The 18,068-nt window shown below is 42.7% G+C and overlaps 2 protein-coding genes and 1 long non-coding RNA gene across 10 annotated transcripts in view; 1 reads left to right on the top strand and 2 right to left on the bottom strand.

Moving 5' to 3' along the window:
- The window catches only part of LOC106954031 (uncharacterized), a 5,032-nt gene extending 3,583 nt beyond the window's left edge, over nt 1–1,449 (top strand). The window contains exons 2-3 of the long non-coding RNA XR_001426291.1: nt 78–213; nt 1,168–1,449. This is a non-coding gene — a long non-coding RNA (uncharacterized LOC106954031). The remainder of the gene's footprint in view (nt 1–77; nt 214–1,167) is intronic.
- ccdc141 (coiled-coil domain containing 141) overlaps nt 1–5,387 on the bottom strand; it is a 24,376-nt gene extending 18,989 nt beyond the window's left edge. For all 4 annotated transcript variants that reach the window (XM_015043248.1, XM_015043251.1, XM_015043250.1 and 1 more), the window contains exons 1-4: nt 5,063–5,387; nt 3,788–4,153; nt 1,211–1,333; nt 102–317 (exon numbers count right to left, since the gene is read on the bottom strand). In XM_015043248.1, the coding sequence (XP_014898734.1) occupies nt 102–317; nt 1,211–1,333; nt 3,788–3,931 (483 nt within the window). In that variant the 5' untranslated portion in view covers nt 3,932–4,153; nt 5,063–5,387. The remainder of the gene's footprint in view (nt 1–101; nt 318–1,210; nt 1,334–3,787; nt 4,154–5,062) is intronic.
- A 1,473-nt stretch (nt 5,388–6,860) lies between these two features.
- The window catches only part of LOC106954025 (trichohyalin), a 21,384-nt gene continuing 10,176 nt past the window's right edge, over nt 6,861–18,068 (bottom strand). For 3 of the 5 annotated variants that reach the window (XM_015043223.1, XM_015043222.1, XM_015043225.1), the window contains 14 exons: nt 17,284–17,362; nt 17,124–17,201; nt 16,872–17,018; nt 16,678–16,787; nt 16,467–16,608; nt 15,446–15,639; nt 15,233–15,360; nt 11,116–14,855; nt 9,415–9,546; nt 8,422–9,024; nt 8,173–8,316; nt 7,532–7,597; nt 7,396–7,449; nt 6,861–7,312 (listed from right to left, as the gene is read on the bottom strand). In XM_015043223.1, the coding sequence (XP_014898709.1) occupies nt 7,085–7,312; nt 7,396–7,449; nt 7,532–7,597; nt 8,173–8,316; nt 8,422–9,024; nt 9,415–9,546; nt 11,116–14,855; nt 15,233–15,360; nt 15,446–15,639; nt 16,467–16,608; nt 16,678–16,787; nt 16,872–17,018; nt 17,124–17,201; nt 17,284–17,362 (5,845 nt within the window). In that variant the 3' untranslated portion in view covers nt 6,861–7,084. The remainder of the gene's footprint in view (nt 7,313–7,395; nt 7,450–7,531; nt 7,598–8,172; nt 8,317–8,421; nt 9,025–9,414; nt 9,547–11,115; nt 14,856–15,232; nt 15,361–15,445; nt 15,640–16,466; nt 16,609–16,677; nt 16,788–16,871; nt 17,019–17,123; nt 17,202–17,283; nt 17,363–18,068) is intronic. The other 2 variants (XM_015043224.1, XM_015043226.1) reach the window with 2 other exon arrangements.

The following is an 18,068-nucleotide window of genomic DNA, read 5'->3' as shown; positions in this document are numbered from 1 at the left end:
TGGAGCATTTTTTTATGTTTTTCAAACATTGGGACCCTTTTTTTTTTTTTTTTTTTTTTTGTTACTGTCTCTTTAAGACCCTCCTCTTCATCCCTCTTCACCTCCATCACTCGGCAAAAGAAATCTGAAGCCTGCTTCAGGACGTCCAGTCGTCTCTCCAGCAGTCGGAGAAGCAGCGACCATCCCTCCCTCAGAGACGCCTTCATCGCCTCGGTCAACTCCTCCATTTCCTCCTGCTTCCTCCTTGCATCCCTCCTCATCCTCAGTTTCTCCTGGTGTTTCTTTTCCACCATAGCCAACACTTCAGGCTCATGCTTCTGCAATAACATATTAACATATCAATAGTAAGATTGCTAATAAGTAATTGTTGATTAATGGTTTACTATATTAAAATTAGTCCAAATTCCTTAACTAATAACATCCGTTTTTAGATTTTAATGCTGTAGTTTGGCCGCCATCCAGCAGAGGGCACTGCTGATCATCATTAACCGGAGCCGTTCTTACAAAGAAATAAAGATGGCGGCCAGACTAGAACAGCAGAGACAGGTGTGCGTTCAAATGCACTTAATACGGTTGATTAAAAACTTACTGATGTGATAGAAAAGTGAGGATATGTGACGAAAGATAAGCGGAGAGAATAATAGAGATAAATTGTAATAAGGAAAAACAACATGATGCTAAAGCGAGGTTGATTTTAAGGGCTGTCGTGAGTCAATGCACTTCATGGAGCGAAGTTTTAACGTTCATTCAAGCAATAGATGCTACTTCTGTATTAATATCTCTCTGTTTATGGGAGATAAAGTTTTTCTCTTATTTCATTCTTTTCAAGTTTCATTTTTCTATCCAGAGATATTAGAGGTTCTTGTTTTGATTTACTTTATATATATTTTTAAGATTAGTAAGGTGAGAAAACTACAACTTTCTGTTTATTCAGTCAGTATTTCGTACAACTGATACAAAATATTAACATTCAACAATATGCTTTATAAAAATTCAGCATATTATGAAGAATTGTGCCCTTTTGTGTAAAAACGGTCGACATCCTCTTGATCACAGAGAAAATTCAGGTTTTTAAGAAATGGCCGCTTATCAATTAATCGTTTGTCGATGTATGAGACCAATCAACTTTAGATTAACTCATTAATCGATATCTTTTATCCCCAACAGAGAGGCAGAGCGCCTCGATCAGAGTGTGTGAGTCCTTGTGGACCTGAAGTTTCTCCAGCAGCTGCTGCTGCTCCTGGATCAGGATGTGGTTTTCCTCCCGGTCCGATCCGATCTCACAGAGTCCAGGCTGGAACTGGACCAGCTGGAGGTGGATCAGAGAGCCGCTCTGCAAACACAAGCCAGAGACATTTTATTCATGACTAGTGTCAACTTCTTCTTTAATACTGACTATTGGCTGGAATAATAAAATCCCAAAAAATAAAGACCAAACAAACAAAACACATAATATCATCCGGTCCAAATCAGAACCAAAAAAAATGTTTGTTCTTCATGTCAAATTAAAAGTTAAGAATTTATTAATCTACATGTTTCATTTTATATTGAAACTGTTTAACAAGTTATTCCATGTTGATATGTTTATCTGTAGTTTGACTGTAAAGTTTTTGATAAAAAAAAAAAAGAAAATCAGGAAAAACTCTGTCCTGTTTCTCTTTAAATCTCCATCTGACCTTACAGTTAGAAGCCCAGGCAGAGAGATGTTGGAGTAGGGGATGAGTAGAGGACAGAGTTGGTTTGAACTTTCTATTTCTCTGCTCTGCATCCATTAAGCTTTCTTTTCAACTCTTCTGGGATTTAGGGTCATAGTTCAAATATATTTGAACTTTTGAGATGATAATTGGCTGTTTGTTGCCATGGTTACAATACAAATCATAACAACTGTACAAAAGTTAAAAAGTAAGAGCAAAAACCCTTCCAGCTAAACAGCATCCAGAGCCAGTGGGAATCCAAACAATCCAGGGGTGATCCCAGGGCGGGGGCAAGGGAGCCAAGGCCCCCTCTTGAAAAGTGCTTGAACCCCCCAAAGAATCATGTTCATTTTATAGAAAGACATACAGAGTCGTCTTATTAACTGAAGAAATAAATGTAAAACCTAATAAATAAACAAATAAATAATATAATTATATAATTTTAAAAAATGTTTAGCTGTGGGCCCTTAAAATAAAAAAATAATTATGAACAAAAGTTTAGATAAAGGACAGATCAGAACTAACAGAGCTACTACAACATGCTGCCATTATGAACAGAGAACAAGGAATCAGAAATCAGATCTTCTTGTTGCGAGGCAACAGAAATATTTTATGTACGGATCAGAAATCAGTATCAATATGAAGCTTTATCAGCTGCGAATCTGAGACGCTGCGGTCTGACTCTGAATCTCTGCACGAGTGTTTGTGTTGGAGCATTCCTCCCTTGATACGGTATCTCTGGCATGTTGTCCAAAAACAGACACAGGGAGATGGTGTTAACACCCACACACACACACACGCACGCACGCACACACAGCTGACCTGGAGCTAAAACAGGAAGTGGCACGTGGAGCGACAGTGTTGGTCTACATGACCTCCACAGGGACCCAGAGAAAACAACCTTTCAGCTAATAGCTCTAATGTCAGAAACTCATTTTTAATTGTTTAAAACATTATAAACTAAAAAATCTACTCAGTTAAAACATTTTAACGTTTAAACTCCCCACTAAAAGAAGTTTCAGTTCTCAGTAAATTAATATATTCTGTCAGCTAAAGACTTTATTTAATGCTTTGCCAGATAAAATGTTTTAATGTTTAAACAAACCAACAAAAACTGTTTTGTATCGTTTCATTTAAAGCAAAATGCTTTCAGTCTTGCTTTCATTCTCTAAACTCTGCTCTAAAATTATCAGCAAATATATTTTTAATTATCTAAATTCACAGCCTGACAGCCAATAGATTTTAACATTTAAAACTGTGAGTCAGCCAGATGCTTTATTTAACTCGGATCTAAAAACACACTGCAAGCTAACAGATTTAAGGTGGACTGGTCTGTCAGTTAATAGTTTTATTTTATAAAAATAACCAAACTAATTCAGGCTTTCAGGAAACGTGCTGATAGTTCGTACCAAGAGGCTTATGGTCATTCAGCAAATGAGTTTAATGTTTTAAAGCTTGAGCTAACGTGACTTTTCAGACAACAGTATTAATATTTAGAAATCAAAATTAAAACTGTCTTTAATTTGATGGGTTTTACATTACACAGCAAGAATATTCAGGTTTTTCTTCTTTCCTTTTTTATATTTTAATACTAGAGTTATAGTCAGTCAGTTTATAACTGAATTGTTTTCAAGCCTGTTTGTCAACTTATTATGATTATTTTCCACTTAAAACTACTGAAAATAATAAAAAAACATTTTAAAACAGAAATGTGGGCTTAATGAAAACTAAGAACTGTTAAAGGTTATTTTAATCTGACAAATGAGCCTCAGTGGAACAATTATTTATTGAGTATTTATACTGTGGAGTTTATAGTCATAGTTTAGGAATTTTGTGTTTTAAAAGCTGAACATTTTTATCCTTTAAGTATGTTACTTTACAGTCCGTTTATATTTTTAAAACTTTAAACTCATATTAAACCTAAACTAAGAAAGTGAATGATTAGTAACAACTTCAGATATAATTTGTCCAATTATTTAGATTTTGGAAACATTAGATGAAGGTTTTTCTCCCTGATTTGTTGTATTTTAACTCGTCTCTGTATATAAATTAAAGGACATTAATTGGACCATGAATGTCTGTATTTCTGTTACCTGGAGGACAGAAGCAACAATCTGGGTCCGGCCGGCCTGGATGGCGATGGAGCTCAGAGTCGTGAAGGACGCTTTGCTGCTGCTGTCCTCTTGTCTCTGACGTCCACATGTCTCTTCACTTTCTTCTGTTTTCTCAGTCGTCATGAGGAAACACTGAAACCAGTCTGTTGCTGGTTGAAGAGAATAAAAATATTCTTCTCTTTCTCCTTGGATTCCTGTTAGTTTGTACTTCAAACATCCATCCTCGTTTCTTGTTTTTGCTCCAATATTTGCAGTCTGTCTGCAGTTGAAGTCAGACTAAACCAGAACCAGTTTCCCAGTATCTCCGGTTCTTGGTTGGTTTTTAAACACTGTTGCCAGAATCTCCTACAGAAACGCACAGAATAAGAATCTTAAAAAGTAAAAGTTGCACTGATTTTGTGGGAAATTGTTAAAAAATAAATAAATAAATTACAATTTCAGGACTGCTTCCTGCTGCTTTAGTTTGTGAAATGATGTTCCCACAAATCTTTCTCCTGCCACAGAAAAATATTTATAATTCTCAAAATCTGATGAAAGTATATGCATCTAACCAGACACTATACACTTACCAACAGAAGAAGCAATGAAATAATGTGAAAATTTAGAGCAGAAAATCAGTCCCAGGTCATGTTTTAACATATTTAACCTGTTTTGGGCTCCATATATGTGCATTCCCATCTGCACATATATCCCTCTGAGAATTACTTCCCAGTAAAAGTCAAACACATTGAGATCAGTCACAGGATTCCTGCAAGACCTCAAAAAGTTATAACATCTTCAGTTTTAGTCTTAAATACGATCAGATCAGACTTCATTCAAGCTTTTTCTAGTTTGTTTACATGCCTGCTGGACTGAGCTACTCTGGCCAGGTGTGCAGCATCAGTTACCATGGCGACAGAGCTCAGAGGAAGTAAAGCAGCATCCTGTTGGATCTTAAGTTGCCTCTCTAATAACAATAACGCAATAAAATCTGTTTTTCTGAGAAAATATTAACGACATAAAATAAAAACTGATTATTATGTAGCAACATTTATCCTAATCTCGCTTTAAACTATATTTGTTTAACATTTATGATCCCACATATCTATGTTACAGGCCTGCAGCTGGTGTCATTTATTACATGTAAACTGAGATTCCAGTTAATTATCACTAAGATCCGCTTACAGCTGCTGGAGCCGCTACTGAACGCAACAAACCCAAAACTTTAAACAGTCCGAGGCCTGAAACCCACGCAGAACACATGGAACACGGTACCTGAGGCTCGGTGCTGCCGGTCCAAACGCTTTCTGGCTGAAAGTGGAACCGGAGTGGTGCGAGGGGAAGCGGGGCTGGAACAGCGAGGAGGGGCGACGGAGGTAAAAATAGACGAGGATTATCAGCGAGCTGAGTGACAGAGAGACATCTGCCTTCCATAAACAAACACTGCGCTCAGTGACACACACACACACACACACACACACACACACACACACACACACACACAGAAAACACACTGTAAACACATCAACGCACAATGAAGACATGAGGAACCAGAACCGAACTCTACTGACTTGGAATAGGGTAACGGAAAAATAAATAAATACTGACTTTTAAAATAAGAATTCTACGACTGCGTATTAGGACCATTGTAAATAGAAAAAATAGGGCTGAATCTCCGTTAAAAAAAAAAAACTCAGAAATTTTCCAGAAAAAAATAAGGACAAGGGTGACATTTGTAAGAAAAAAAATTCAGAAATGTTATTAATCCAAGAAATTTTCTAGAGAAAACACGGACATTTTTGAATTTGAAAGATCAAAATTTTGCTAGGAAAAACTCATAATTTGAGATTAATCTGTTATTTTCTAGTACAATAAACTTGGAAATTTCTGACTTTGAAAAGTTAAAAATATTCTGAGTTCCAAGTCAAAACAATTGACTTGAAACTCAGAAATTTCCAAGTTTTTTTCTAGAAAATATCTGAGATCAATATTTAAATTTTTTTTGGCAGAAATATACTTAAAAAAATTATAATAGGCATACTACAATGATGTAGAATTCTGATCCATTCTGATTTTAATCTCAGTCTCAAATTTATTTAAATTGTTTACGGACAAAATCTAGTAAATCTTCCCAAAAAAATTGGGACTGGATTTCACGGGGGACAAAGTGCATGTTCACAAAATATATAAAATAGAAAGATCATTACGCGACCATTTTCATGTGGTAATAATTGCCGTACACCTAAGAATGGCCTTTTAAAATCAGAATTCTGAGATAAAAAGCCAGAATTCTTTTTGTTTTTAGGCCCCAATGCTCTTCCGTAGGAGTCTGTGTCTAACACCAGCAGACATGAACCAGCTGCAGCTGCTGGCAGGAGGTTAGGCTCTGGTCTCAGGTGGAGCTTCTCTTTTCACTCTGATGATTCACGATGCAGGAAACTGGAAACAAAACAAAAATGTTCTGTGTTGTTGGGACTGGGACAGATGTTTCCAGCTGCAGACAAAAAACAGGTTTGTATCAAACGTTTGGGTCTGTGCTGCAGAGGAAGCTGCAGTTTGAGATCGTTCAGTCATCCATGGTCACATTCAGCTGATAAAACACATTTTAAAACTTTACAAAAGACAAACAATTAAGAAACCCACTATTAGGTCAAAATATTATAAATGACCACATGTAGGTTAAAGATGTGGATAAAACTGTTGATATAATTTCGGAAAAGCAAAATATTGGTTTGGGGTTTTAGGACAACAGAAAAAATTTAATTAAAGCTGAACAAACATGATGATGGGATCCTGAACTTAGCTTTTTTTTGTTTTTGAGTATGAGTAACTGAATCAGAACATTGAGTCGGTCCGGTGCTGAAAGACCCGTCAGTGGTCACCAAGAATGGACCAGAATCAGAGGAACCATTGTTTACTGAGGGAAACTAAACCAGTTGAGAACTGGGATGAGAACTGGACCCAGTTTGGTGGTGATGTCTGCACACTTCCTGAATGAGCTGAAAGTTTGAGTTCAAACCTGAATTTGATGGATTCACTTACTAACACAAAAAAAATGAAAACCACAAACATCCTCACTTATAAAACCTTTGGTTTATTGAGCTGCTTACAAAAAAATAAATAACATTTAAAATAAACAAACAAAAAAAAAACCCAACAAGTATTCAGGTGAGAGTTCGTTAGCTGTAATGTTTGGTCTCGTCTGATTGGTCAACGTTAAATAACGACTCCCTGTAGGCAGAATCTGTCCAATCAGAAATCTAAGCTGCTCAGATATGAAGTCTTTTTGGTCGTGTGCTATGATTGGCTCAGAGACAACCTAAGGTCCTCCTCCCTCAAGCTGCGGTCCAATCGCTGCGTCTCAGACTCCAGGACTGCTGGGATTGGACGGCGTGAGACGGCGTCCAGCGAATTGTTCAGGTCCTGCCTCATCGAGAGCAGCCATTCGCTGTTTCTGGACGACTGCTCAATAAACTCCGCCTTCTGCTCCTGCTCCACCGCCAGCGAGATGCGGAGACGATTCACCTTGAATGTGCAGACATGATGACATCATCAGCATCCACCTGACCAATCAAAACATTAAAACTCTTCTTCTGTGGTGATCTCACCTGGTCCTCCAGCTCCCTCACGGTGCGGTCCACGTCAGCGGTGTTCTCAGATGACTGAACACACACCACCACACACACCTGTTAATCACACGGAGTCGCAGCTGCTTACCTGAGAAGCCTCGTCACACAGACTCACCTGTCTCGCCTGAGTCCTGGAGCTGAGAGAAAGCTGCTGCTGGAGCCTCGATCGTTCCTCCTCCACCTGACAGACAAAAGGCCCACAAATTTACAAAAACCACAAAACACATCAAAGCAGGACTTTTAGTATCTGTGTTTGTGAAACTGTGGTTGGAAGTTTCCATCCACTCATCACAGACATGAACCGCCGCCCTCAAACGACAGGAAACTGGTCAGGAGCTACAGGAACAACATTCCAGCCTGCTGTGAGCTGCTCACCAGTCAGTCTCTTCAGGAAGTTGCAATCGCAACTATTAATGAAAATTCACTCATCACTGACTGCAACTTTTTAAAAAAGGTCCAGTAAAATCTGTAACTTTAGGCCTGGAGGGGGTGACAATTTCAACACCAGTTATTAATGTCTCCAAAAAATAAACAAAAAAAGGAAATATTGTGATGTCGAAATTAAACTTACTAAAAGACATTTAAAAAATATTAGAGTGGGTTTATATATGAACTGAAGCCTGTATGTATTAAATTAACTCCAGAATAAATGCACCCTTGTGCCTCAATTTCAGTTTACATTCCTAGAATGGAAAACCAAGAGCTCCATTAAGAGCCCTGGGTTAAAGTGCTAATGGTGGAGATGAGGGTGGGCACCTGTTTCAACGTGTCTTTGAGAACACTTCTGTCTTTCTTCAGCTTGTCTTTCAGGCTTTCCAGACGGGAATTCTTCTTGTCCATCCGTTTTTGGTTCAGCTCCAGTTCAGCCACCTGGTGCTGCAGGATCAACAGTCTGTCACTCTGAGGACACACATTTCTCTCAAGGTCAATCAGGACAGCCAGGTGTAAGCGTGTAACGACAGAGGTCACCTGCCCTTAACCCAACCAATCAGACGCTGCACTGACCTCCTCTGACTGAGGAACCGCCCCGGGGTTCTGCTCCTGTTGGTGCACTCTCTCCCTGTAGCCAATCATGGCTGACTCTGTCCGCTCCAGGGCCATTCGGACCCGGTCCCTGTCTGCCTCCAGCTGCTTGTTGCTCTGAGTCAGTATGTAGAGCTGATTCTTCTGCTCCTCTGTCAAGGCTTTGCACTTGTTCAGCTCGGTTTGGCTCTCTTGCACCTCCATTCTTGCTTTCTCTACCTCCATCTCCTTCTTTTCCACCCTGGACCTCCACTCTGTCTCCACCTCCTCCTGTTTCCTCCGCAGTATCTGGACTTCTGTATTGAGAGCGTTCAGCTTCACCATCTGCTCTTTCTCCACCTCTTCCACTCGACTCTTCCACTTCTTCTCAGCCTCCTTCCTCCTCTTCTCTGCGTTGTCCAGCTCCTCTAACATCTCACTTTTTCTCCTCTTCAGGCTCTTAACTTTGGCTCGCAGCTCCTCCAGCTCTCCTTGCTTATCCAGCTCCTCAATGGCCACCTTCTGACTCTCCTCTCTGATTCTGTCCATCTCCTTCTTCATCTCCATCAGGGCGGTCTTCAGCCGTTCCCCCTCAGTGTGGCTCTCCTACGCGAGGAGTCAAAGAGATAAACAGGGTTTCTGCAGGTTTCACAAACTCAAATTTAAGATTTTTTAAGACCATTGTGAATGAAATGTAAGACTTGTACCTCTATAGAAATGTACGAACTTTGTCAATAAGTTTGCACTGAAAAAGATGGAAAAAGCTAGCTAGTTAGCTATGTAAAAAATACATAGACTATCTATTTAAATATTTGTGTTAAGGCATAATTTAAGACGTGATTAAAATAATAAGGCTAACTTACTTTTCAAAAATGAACTTAATCCATTTAAAGGTATTCATTTTAGGTAAATAAATGATAGACTTTTTAAGGATTCACAGACAGGTCAAACATGATGACCTTAGACTGTCACCCTGTCCAGCAGGAGTCACTGTACCTTCAGGAGAACCTCCAGCTGGGACATCTCCTTCAGGGCCACCCTAAGCCCATCCTTCAGCTCCTGGTTCTGCTCCTCCTTCTCCTTCAACTCCTTCTGAGCTTGTTGCTGGCTCAGGCTCAGATTCCACATCTGAAACAGAAACCAGAGTATCACAAGCCTGGCAGGCCGCCTGGCTTGGCTTGGCTCCCACCAGGCTTAACGTTGCTTGTTGATTCATTTTAAATAGGTTTTTTTTAATACACCAGTAACAGTGGTGACAAAGATGGGTTTGTTGATACATTGAAAATAGCAGAAGCCGGGGCTGTGCACCTGTCCCAGGTGGCCGCCTTTCACTCAAACTGTGTGATTTGAAAGGTGATCTTGCAGAGCAGGTTCACCTCTACCGTCAAAGTAAGTATCAAGTACAAAAGCTCAACACAAATTGTGAACATAGTTGTGTTTTTAAAGGTTTGTGTTAAGTGTTCAGTGAGAATATGAGCGCATGTATCTTTGTGAATGAAGAATGATGTGTGGTGTGTGCATTTATGTTTCACATGCTCGCTCAATAAGTGCTTGGGTCTGTGTCTGCACTGCAACTTCATAAAGTTGATGTAAATGAACCACATCATTTACATCAACAGGCCTTTTCATTCCGTGTTTTTTGTAAATACTGCATTGGTTTGGATAAATAACAACCAATCTCAACCAGTAAATCAAAATCCTGTATGCAGCAGCATACTAAAAAAAAGAAAATACTTCATACAAAAAAATACAGTGAATATTTTATCCTAAGAAAATTTTGTTAAGCATATAAATACTTATCATTACCCATTTTAGATTTTTTGTTACTTGTTTAAATGTGACCAAAGCTGGTCCGGTGTTGTACGGTGCCTTGAGCAGAACATGATTTAAAGCCCTTCTTCCTGTTAAGAAAATCACCACCACTAACACTTTCACTGCAGATTTGGTGGAATCTGGGACATGGAGGCATGTTTGAAAATGGGCTGCACAGTTGGTAGAGCTGTTGCCTTGCAGCAAGTAGGTCCTGGATCTTTCTGCATGGAGTTTGCATGTTCTCCCTGTGCATGGTGGGTTCTTTCCGGGTACTCCGGCTTCCTCCCACAGTCCAAAAACATGACTGTCAGGTTAAATGGTTTCTCTAAATTGTCCCTAGGTGTGAGTGTGTGTGTGTTCATGGTTGTTTGTCTGGCGACTGGCGACCTGTCCAGGGTGACCCCGCCTCTCGCCCGGAACGTTAGCTGGAGAGGCACCAGCACCTCCTGACCTCACTAAGGGACAAGGGTGTTAGACAATGGATGGATAGATGAAAAATTGTGATGTGTTCAATAGTTTTTTGACGCGTCATAGTTTTATAAGGTGAACCATTTTGGGACCTAAAGGTAAATACTGTAAAGTTGATTGATGTTCCGTTAAAGATCCACTTGCTGATTATTTAATTGTGATTTAACTTTAGGGGAAAAAAAAAAAATTATTTTAATTGAATTTTTGTGTTTGCCTTTGTTAAGACTAAGTTGTATGTTGCGCATACTCTACTGTAGTTATCTCGTCATATTTTAAAATTTCCTTTTAACTTTTATCATTTTTTAACTTAAAAACATGGCGGACCGCCCAGCGCCCCGACCACCAGACTTAGCTAGAAACCCTGAATGGATTTCACCTCCTCAGCATCTCCTCCTCCTCCCTGGGTTGTTTGTGTACCTGACTCCGCAGGGAGCTCAGGCTCTCCTCCTTCACCTCCACGTTCTGCTGAACACCTCTCAATTCCTCCTGCGCCTCCTCCCTCCCCTGGCGCTCCTTCTTTGCTTCCTCTTTAAGATCCGAGACGTCTTCTCTACTTTTCTTCAGCTTCTCTTGCATCTCCAGCTTCTCCTGCTGCTCCTTCTGGAGCTCCTCTTTGAGCAGTGACACCTCCTCTTCACTCCTCCTGTGGGCCTCCTTTACAGTCCCCACCTCCATCTCTGTCCTTGTTAACTTCTCCTTCATCTGCTCCTTCTCTTTTTTCACCTCCTCAGTGAGCAGTTTTAATGCATCCTTGGTTGTCCTAACCTCTTCCTCCACCTCCTCCTTCCTCTTCATCAGTTCATCTCGGATTTTCTCCCCCTCCTGGAGTTCCTTCACCAGCTCCTCTTTGAGTTCAGACACCTCCTTCTCAAATATTCGGAGCTTCTCCTGCTTCTCCTCCTTTTCCTTCTGCTCTCTAATCACCTCCTCTCTGAGAATTGTCACCTCCTCCTCAAACGTCCTCAATTTCTCCTGATTTTCTCTTTGCTCCTTATTCATCTCGTCTCTTAGTGCAGACACCTCCCTTTTGCTACTTATCAGCTCCTCCAGTACCTCCTCCATCTGCCTCCTCTCCGCCTGCGCTATTTGGTTGATCACCAGCTCCTTTGACATCCACTCCTCCTCCCTCCTTCTAAGCTCCTCCCGCGCTGCTTCATGGGCCGCCTCCTGCTCTTTTTGCTTTCTTTGAATCTCCTCTCTGAAATTCTTATCAATCTCCTCCATCAGTCTCCTCTCCTCCTTTTCTCGTCTCCTCTCCCTCTGCATCTCCTCTCTGAGAGCGGCCATATCCTTTTCAAAGCTCCTCAGCTGCTCCTGCTTCTCCTCCTTTTCTCTTTCCTCCTTATACAGGTCTTCTCTCAGTTTAGACACCTCCCTTTTACTCTTAATCAGCTCCTCTTGGAGCTTCTCCATGTGTCTCTCCTCCTCCTGTGCCTTCATGATACTCATCAGCTCCTTTGACCTCCACTCCTCCTCTCTTGATCTCAGCTCCTCCTCCTTCTCTATTTGCTTTCTTTGGACCTCCTCTCTGAGCTCAGATAGCTCCTCTGTCTTCCTCTGCACCTCCTCTGTAAGACCTGTCACCTCCATCTCCTTACTCTGTAGCTCCACCAGCAGTCCTGCCTTCTCCTCCTCCAGCTCTATCAGTCTGGATCTCCTCCTCTCTGCCTCCAGATGAAGCTCTTTCTCAGCTAACAGTTGCTCCTTTTGCTCCTCTTTCACCTCCCTCAGTTCCTCCTCCAGTCTTCTCAGTTTCTCCTCTTTCATTCTTAGAACATTACTCTGTTCCTCCATTTCTTTTAGCTTCCCTTCTTGCTCCTTCGCCTCCTTCTCCTTTGCTTCCAGTCTGTCCTCTATCCTCCTCCTCGCCTCCCTCACTGTGTTCAGCACCTCCTTCTCTTTCTCCAGTTGCTGCACCACTTCCTTCACCTTCTCCTCATTCCTCCTGCTCTTCTCCTCCTCAATCCTTCTACACCTCTCCCCCTCTCTCACCTCCTCCTCCCTCTCCTCCAGTGTTGCCCTCAGCTGCTTCACCTCCTCTACTCTATCTTTAACAACTTTGTTGAGTTTTTTCTGCTCCTTTAAACTCATGTCTGCCTTCTCCTTCCACTCCCTCACCTCCTCCTCCTTCTCCTCCAGCGCTGCCTTCATCTGCTGCACCTCCTCTTGTCGCTCCTTGATGACCCTGTAGAGCTTTCTCTCGTCCTTGGAGCTCGCCTCTGCCTTCTCCTTCCACTCCTCCTCTCTCTCCTCTAGCGTGACCGTCAGCTCCTGCACCACCTCTTGTAGCTCCTTATTGATCTTCTGCAGCTTTTTCACCTCCTTATCACTGTGCTCTGCTGTCTGCTGCCACCTCCTCAGCTCCTCCTGCAGCCTCTCGCAGACCTCCTCCTTCTCTCTGACCTTCTTATTTGCTCCCTCTTTATTGGCCTGAGCCTCCTTCAGCTCCTTGCTGTGGGAGGAGATCATTTTCTCTTTTTCTCCTTTCTCCTTCTCGAGGAGTGCCTGAGTTTCTATCAGCAGAGCCCCCAACTGCTCCTCCTGCACCTCTTTCTCTTTCAGTTTGTGACAGACCGCCTGCCGCTCCCGTTCTCCTTCCTCCTTCTCCTTCTCAGTCTGCCTCAGGCTCTCCTTCAGCACCTCCACCTCCTCCTGTGTGGCCCTCAGCTGCTTCACCTCCTCTGCTCTCTCCTTAACTATCTTGTTGAGTTTTTTCTCCTCCTTCCCACTCAGCTCTGCCTTCTCCTTCCACTCCCTCACCTCCTCCTCCTTCTCCTCCAGTGCAGCCTTTAGCTGTTGCACCTCCTCTTGTTGCTCTTTCATGACCTTGTTGAGCTTTTTCTCCTCTTTCACCCTCACATTTCCCTTCTCCTTCCACTCCTCCTCTCTCTCCTCTAACACTCCTGTCAGCTTCTGCACCGCCTCTTGTAGCTCATTATTGATTTTCTGGAGCTTTTTCACCTCCTTATCACGGTGCTCTAATGTCTGCTCCCACATCCTGACCTCCTCCTGCAGCTGCTCACAGACCTCCTCCTTCTCTCTGACCCTCTTATTTGCTCCCTCTCTCTCAGCCTGAGCCTCCTGCAGCTCCTTGCCCAGGAAGGTTATCGTTTTCTCTTTTTCTCCTCTTTCTTGCTTCTCCTTTTCGAGGAGTGCCTGAGTCTCTGTCAGCAGAGCCTCCAGTTGCTCCTCCTGCGCCTCCTTCTGCTTCAGTTTGTGGCAGACTGCCTGCCGCTCCCGTTCTCCTTCTTCCTTCTGCTCCTCAGTCAGCCTCAGGCTCTCCTTCAACTCCTCCACCTCCTCCTCTCGGTCCCTGACGGCACTGATCTGTCGCTCCAGGCCGCGCTCCCTCTTCTCCACCTCCTCCTTCATCTCTTCATACTCCTCCTGAGCCACGTTCAGCCTCACCTTCAGGAGCTCCACCTCCCCTACTTTCTCTTTCAGCTGCTCCTCCAGCTCCTCCTTCTCCTCCTGCTGTTTCTCCCTCCGTCTCCTCTCCTCCCCCTGTAAAAAGGAGATTTCTTTTCTCAGCCTGCTGATTTCCTCATCCGCCACAGCTCTCTCTCTCTGCCTCTCCTCCTCCTCACTCCTCAGCTGACAGAGCTCTTCCTCCATTGTTTTCTTTTCTGTTTCCAGCTTCTCGATCCGTTCGCACAGAGCCTCCGTCTCTAAATCCCTCTGGTTCTCCTCCTCTCTCCTCTTCACCTCCTCCTCTTCTAGACTGACCTCTTTCCTCTTCGCTTGCTCCTCCAGTTTGTCCTTCTCTACCTCGACTCTCTGCAGTCTCTCCATCGTGAAGCTGATCTCAGTCTCTCCCTCTGCCACCTCCTCCCTCAGTTTCTCCACCTCTCTCTGCCTCTCCTCCACCTCCTTCATCAGTCCCTCGGCGCGCCTCCTCAGGGCCTCCACCTCTCCATCTCTCATGCCGAGCTCTTTGTTCAGAACTTCTCTTTCTTTCTGCCACGACTCCTCTTCCTCCTTCCTCTTGGCGTCTTCCTCCGTCCACCTGGTCTGCAGCTCCTTCACCTCCTCCGTCAGCCTCTCCATTTCTACATTCAACTCTCTCTTTTCCTCCAACATTCTTTCCCTTTTCTCCCTCTCATCTTCTCTTCTTGCCGTCTCTCGCTGCAGTTCTCCTCTCAGACACTCGATCTCACCTTCAGACAGACAGAAACATTAAATCACAACCAGACTTCTTTCTGTTTTCCTCTCTGAAACTTTCTAAATAAATCTACAGGAGGAGTTTCAATTTCTTTCTCTCTCACTTGAACAGATTCCTTACTTTTGATTTTCAGCAGATTGATTCGAAACAGATTCTTTATTCCAGAAGTCTTCAACGTTGGGGTCGTGACCCGAGTCAGCAAAATGCCATGAAGTTCCTAACAACCGGCACAGCTGGCCCCAATGTTGAAGACCTTTAACTGCTTTTTTTAATCCAGTTTCAGTTTTTGTTCCTGGCCGTTGATTAGACCTTTGACCTGTGACCTCTGACCCATGTGATGAACCAGTGACAGCAGTGCTCTCTCTGACTGACCCTGTAAGATGGCTTTGGCCTGCTGCAGCGTACAGATGTGTGTGTTCTGCTGACATCTGTCCACCTCAGACTGGGAGAGCTGCTGCTGCTGCAGGCGGAGCTTCAGGTGGAGGTTCACCGACACGGACCTGCAGGAGGAGCAGAGGAGCTGTGGTCAGACACTCCTGTTAGGAAGAGGAGGAGGAGGAGGCTGACGTCAGGTGTGTTCACTACCTCAGCTCCTGTAACTCCTCTTCCAGCTGCTCCTTGTATCTCCTCTGAACTTCCTGTTCCTCCTGCAGCTTCTTGCTTTCTCTCAGCAGCTCCTCCTTCTGTCTCTCCGTCTGATTCAGCTGCTCCTCGGTCTTCCACAGCTGTTCCTGCAGCTCCTTTAGCACCTTACGTACCAGGGTGTGCTGGGAGGATAACTGAGGAGCACAGAGGAGGCGTCAAACACGATGCAGGTCAACATGAGTCACATCAGCGTGGGGCTTTGAGACATGGCTTAAAAATAAAATCTGATTCAATTTTCTCATTTTAATCGATATTTATTTTTCTCACTTTCTCTTCTGAAAAAAAAAATACAAATACGCGAAAATATTTTCAGAAAGTGGATGTTGTTTTAAAAAATGTTTTGAGTTGCCTGACAGCATATTAGGGCCAGGATGAGAGGATTTTAGTTTAATTATGAAAATTTAATAATTTTACTAGCAAATAAAGACACAGTTTTACCTGAATAAACATCTTAAAGTTACAAGAAAAAAGCTGTTTTAATAAGAAAAAAGTTAACATTGCGACCACCTCAACCTGTGTGTTTCTGTCTTATAAAAACATACAAGGTTGTTTCAAAATCTTCCTAATGATAATCAATTGTTATAAAGTGTTAATTAAGTATTTTTAAGTATAATGGCAAAAGATGCTCAACATTCTTCCTTTATTTTTTCTGTCATAATTCTCATAAGATTACTACTTTTTTTCTCCAAATATTACAATTTAATTCTTGTAATTAAAACAATCTTAGCCTGAAACTAATATTGTGTTGTAGAGTTGACCTGAGTTCAAACTCCAAATAAATACAAGTGTAAAATATGCATGTCAAACAAGATGAAATCACTCTGAACTATGGAAACCCAAGGAGTGAATTGGTGAAAAAAATCCCAAAATTTCAAAAGTTAAATCTACCAAACTAAGAATAGAATGAAATTGATTTAATGGATGACTCTCCAGCCCTACATCAGCCTGGTTTCCTGTTTACCTCGTCCAGCTGCTGATCTGTGGTCTTCTTCTCCTCCTCCAGGGAGGCCAGCTCCTTCTCCTTCTCCTCCAAGTTTCTCTCCAGGTGTGAGCGTCGCTCCTTCAGCTGATGGATGACGTCAGCGTCCGTCTCCGACTGAACTCTGAAGAGATTTGATTGGTCGGACCAAAACACTAAGGGTGGAGGTTCCTCTCCAGGACTTGAGACTCACCTCAGGAGGCTGCACTCACTCCTCACACTTTTAATGTCTCTCTGCAGACCGCTGACCTCTGACCTCAGAGTCTGCAGCTGTGACTGGGTGTCTGACAGCTCTGTCTCCAGCTGAAACAAACATGACCAGAGAGATGTGGTGAAGCTACGGGAAGCTGCCCTGGAGCCTCTGAGCCAGGCAGCAGAGAGTTTTACCTTCAGCAGCTGCATGTTCAGATCTCGTTTGTCTGTGGCCAGAGACGAGTTCAGAGCCGACATCTTGTCCAGGGCGTCCCGCGTCTCCTGCACCTCCCGTTTCAGCAACGTCTCTGAGGAGGAGAGGTGCAGCACGGACTCCCTGCACTGAGCAGAGAGCGCCAGCAGGGGGCGACAGAGAGCGGCACCACCAGTAAACACAGGGTTAAAATGAACAGCTGACTTCCACTGAACACTCAGGGACATTCAAACCTTCTGCAGGGCTTCTCTGGCATCAGCACCTTCTTCTTCTGCTCTCTGCCTGTCCAGCTGCTCCCTCTCCAGCATCACCTGCAGGTTGACCAGCAGCTATTTGTTACTATCCTGCAGATGTGAGTTCTCTGGGTAATAAAACTGGAAGCAGAGTTTCTACCTTCAGGCTGTGGATCTCAATCCGCTGCTGAGTTTCTCTCTCTGACAGCTGGACATTCTCCAGAAGCTCCGCCTCCACCCTGCAGCAAAGAGAGCAGCTGTAAAACCCGAAAGGACAGCAGAACGAGGGCTGGGGCATAAACCAATTTTAACAATTAAACCAAAATTTTAGTTTTTGAAGATTGGAACTGTTTTCACAGATGCACTCCTTGGGTCTCTGTAGTTCAGAGTGATGTCAGCAAACTCAGGGTGGCCATCTTGTTTGACAAATGTGTTTTACAGTTTCTATTTATGAACTCTACGACGAAGTATAAGGATCAGGCTAATTCTCTTAATTACGAGAATAAAGTCATAATATTACAAGAATACAATTGAAATATTAGGAGAATTAAGTACAAACCGGATTCCAAAAAAGTTGGGACACTAAACAAATTGTGAATAAAAACTGAATGCAATGATGTGGAGATGGCAAATGTCAATATTTTATTCGTAATAGAAGATAGATGGCAGATCAAAAGTTTAATCTGCGTAAATGTAACATTTTAAAGGAAAAATATGTTGATTCAAAATTTCAGTGTCTACAAATCCCTAAAAAGTTTGGACAGGTAGCAATAAGTGGCTGGAAAAAGGAAATTGAACACAAACAGCTGGAAGACCAATTAACACTAATTAGGTCAATTGACAACATGATTGGGTATAAAAAGAGCTTCTTAGAGCAGTGTTTTTCAACCTTTTTTGAGCCAAGGTACACTGTTTTAATTGAAAAAATCTTGAGATCGGAAGAGC

The sequence above is a fragment of the Poecilia latipinna genome, unplaced genomic scaffold, assembly GCF_001443285.1.
Source record: "Poecilia latipinna isolate Pla-1442-1.1 unplaced genomic scaffold, P_latipinna-1.0 Scaffold622, whole genome shotgun sequence".
NCBI classification, from domain to species: Eukaryota; Metazoa; Chordata; class Actinopteri; order Cyprinodontiformes; family Poeciliidae; genus Poecilia; species Poecilia latipinna.
This window is presented reverse-complemented; position numbering and strand designations above follow the sequence as displayed.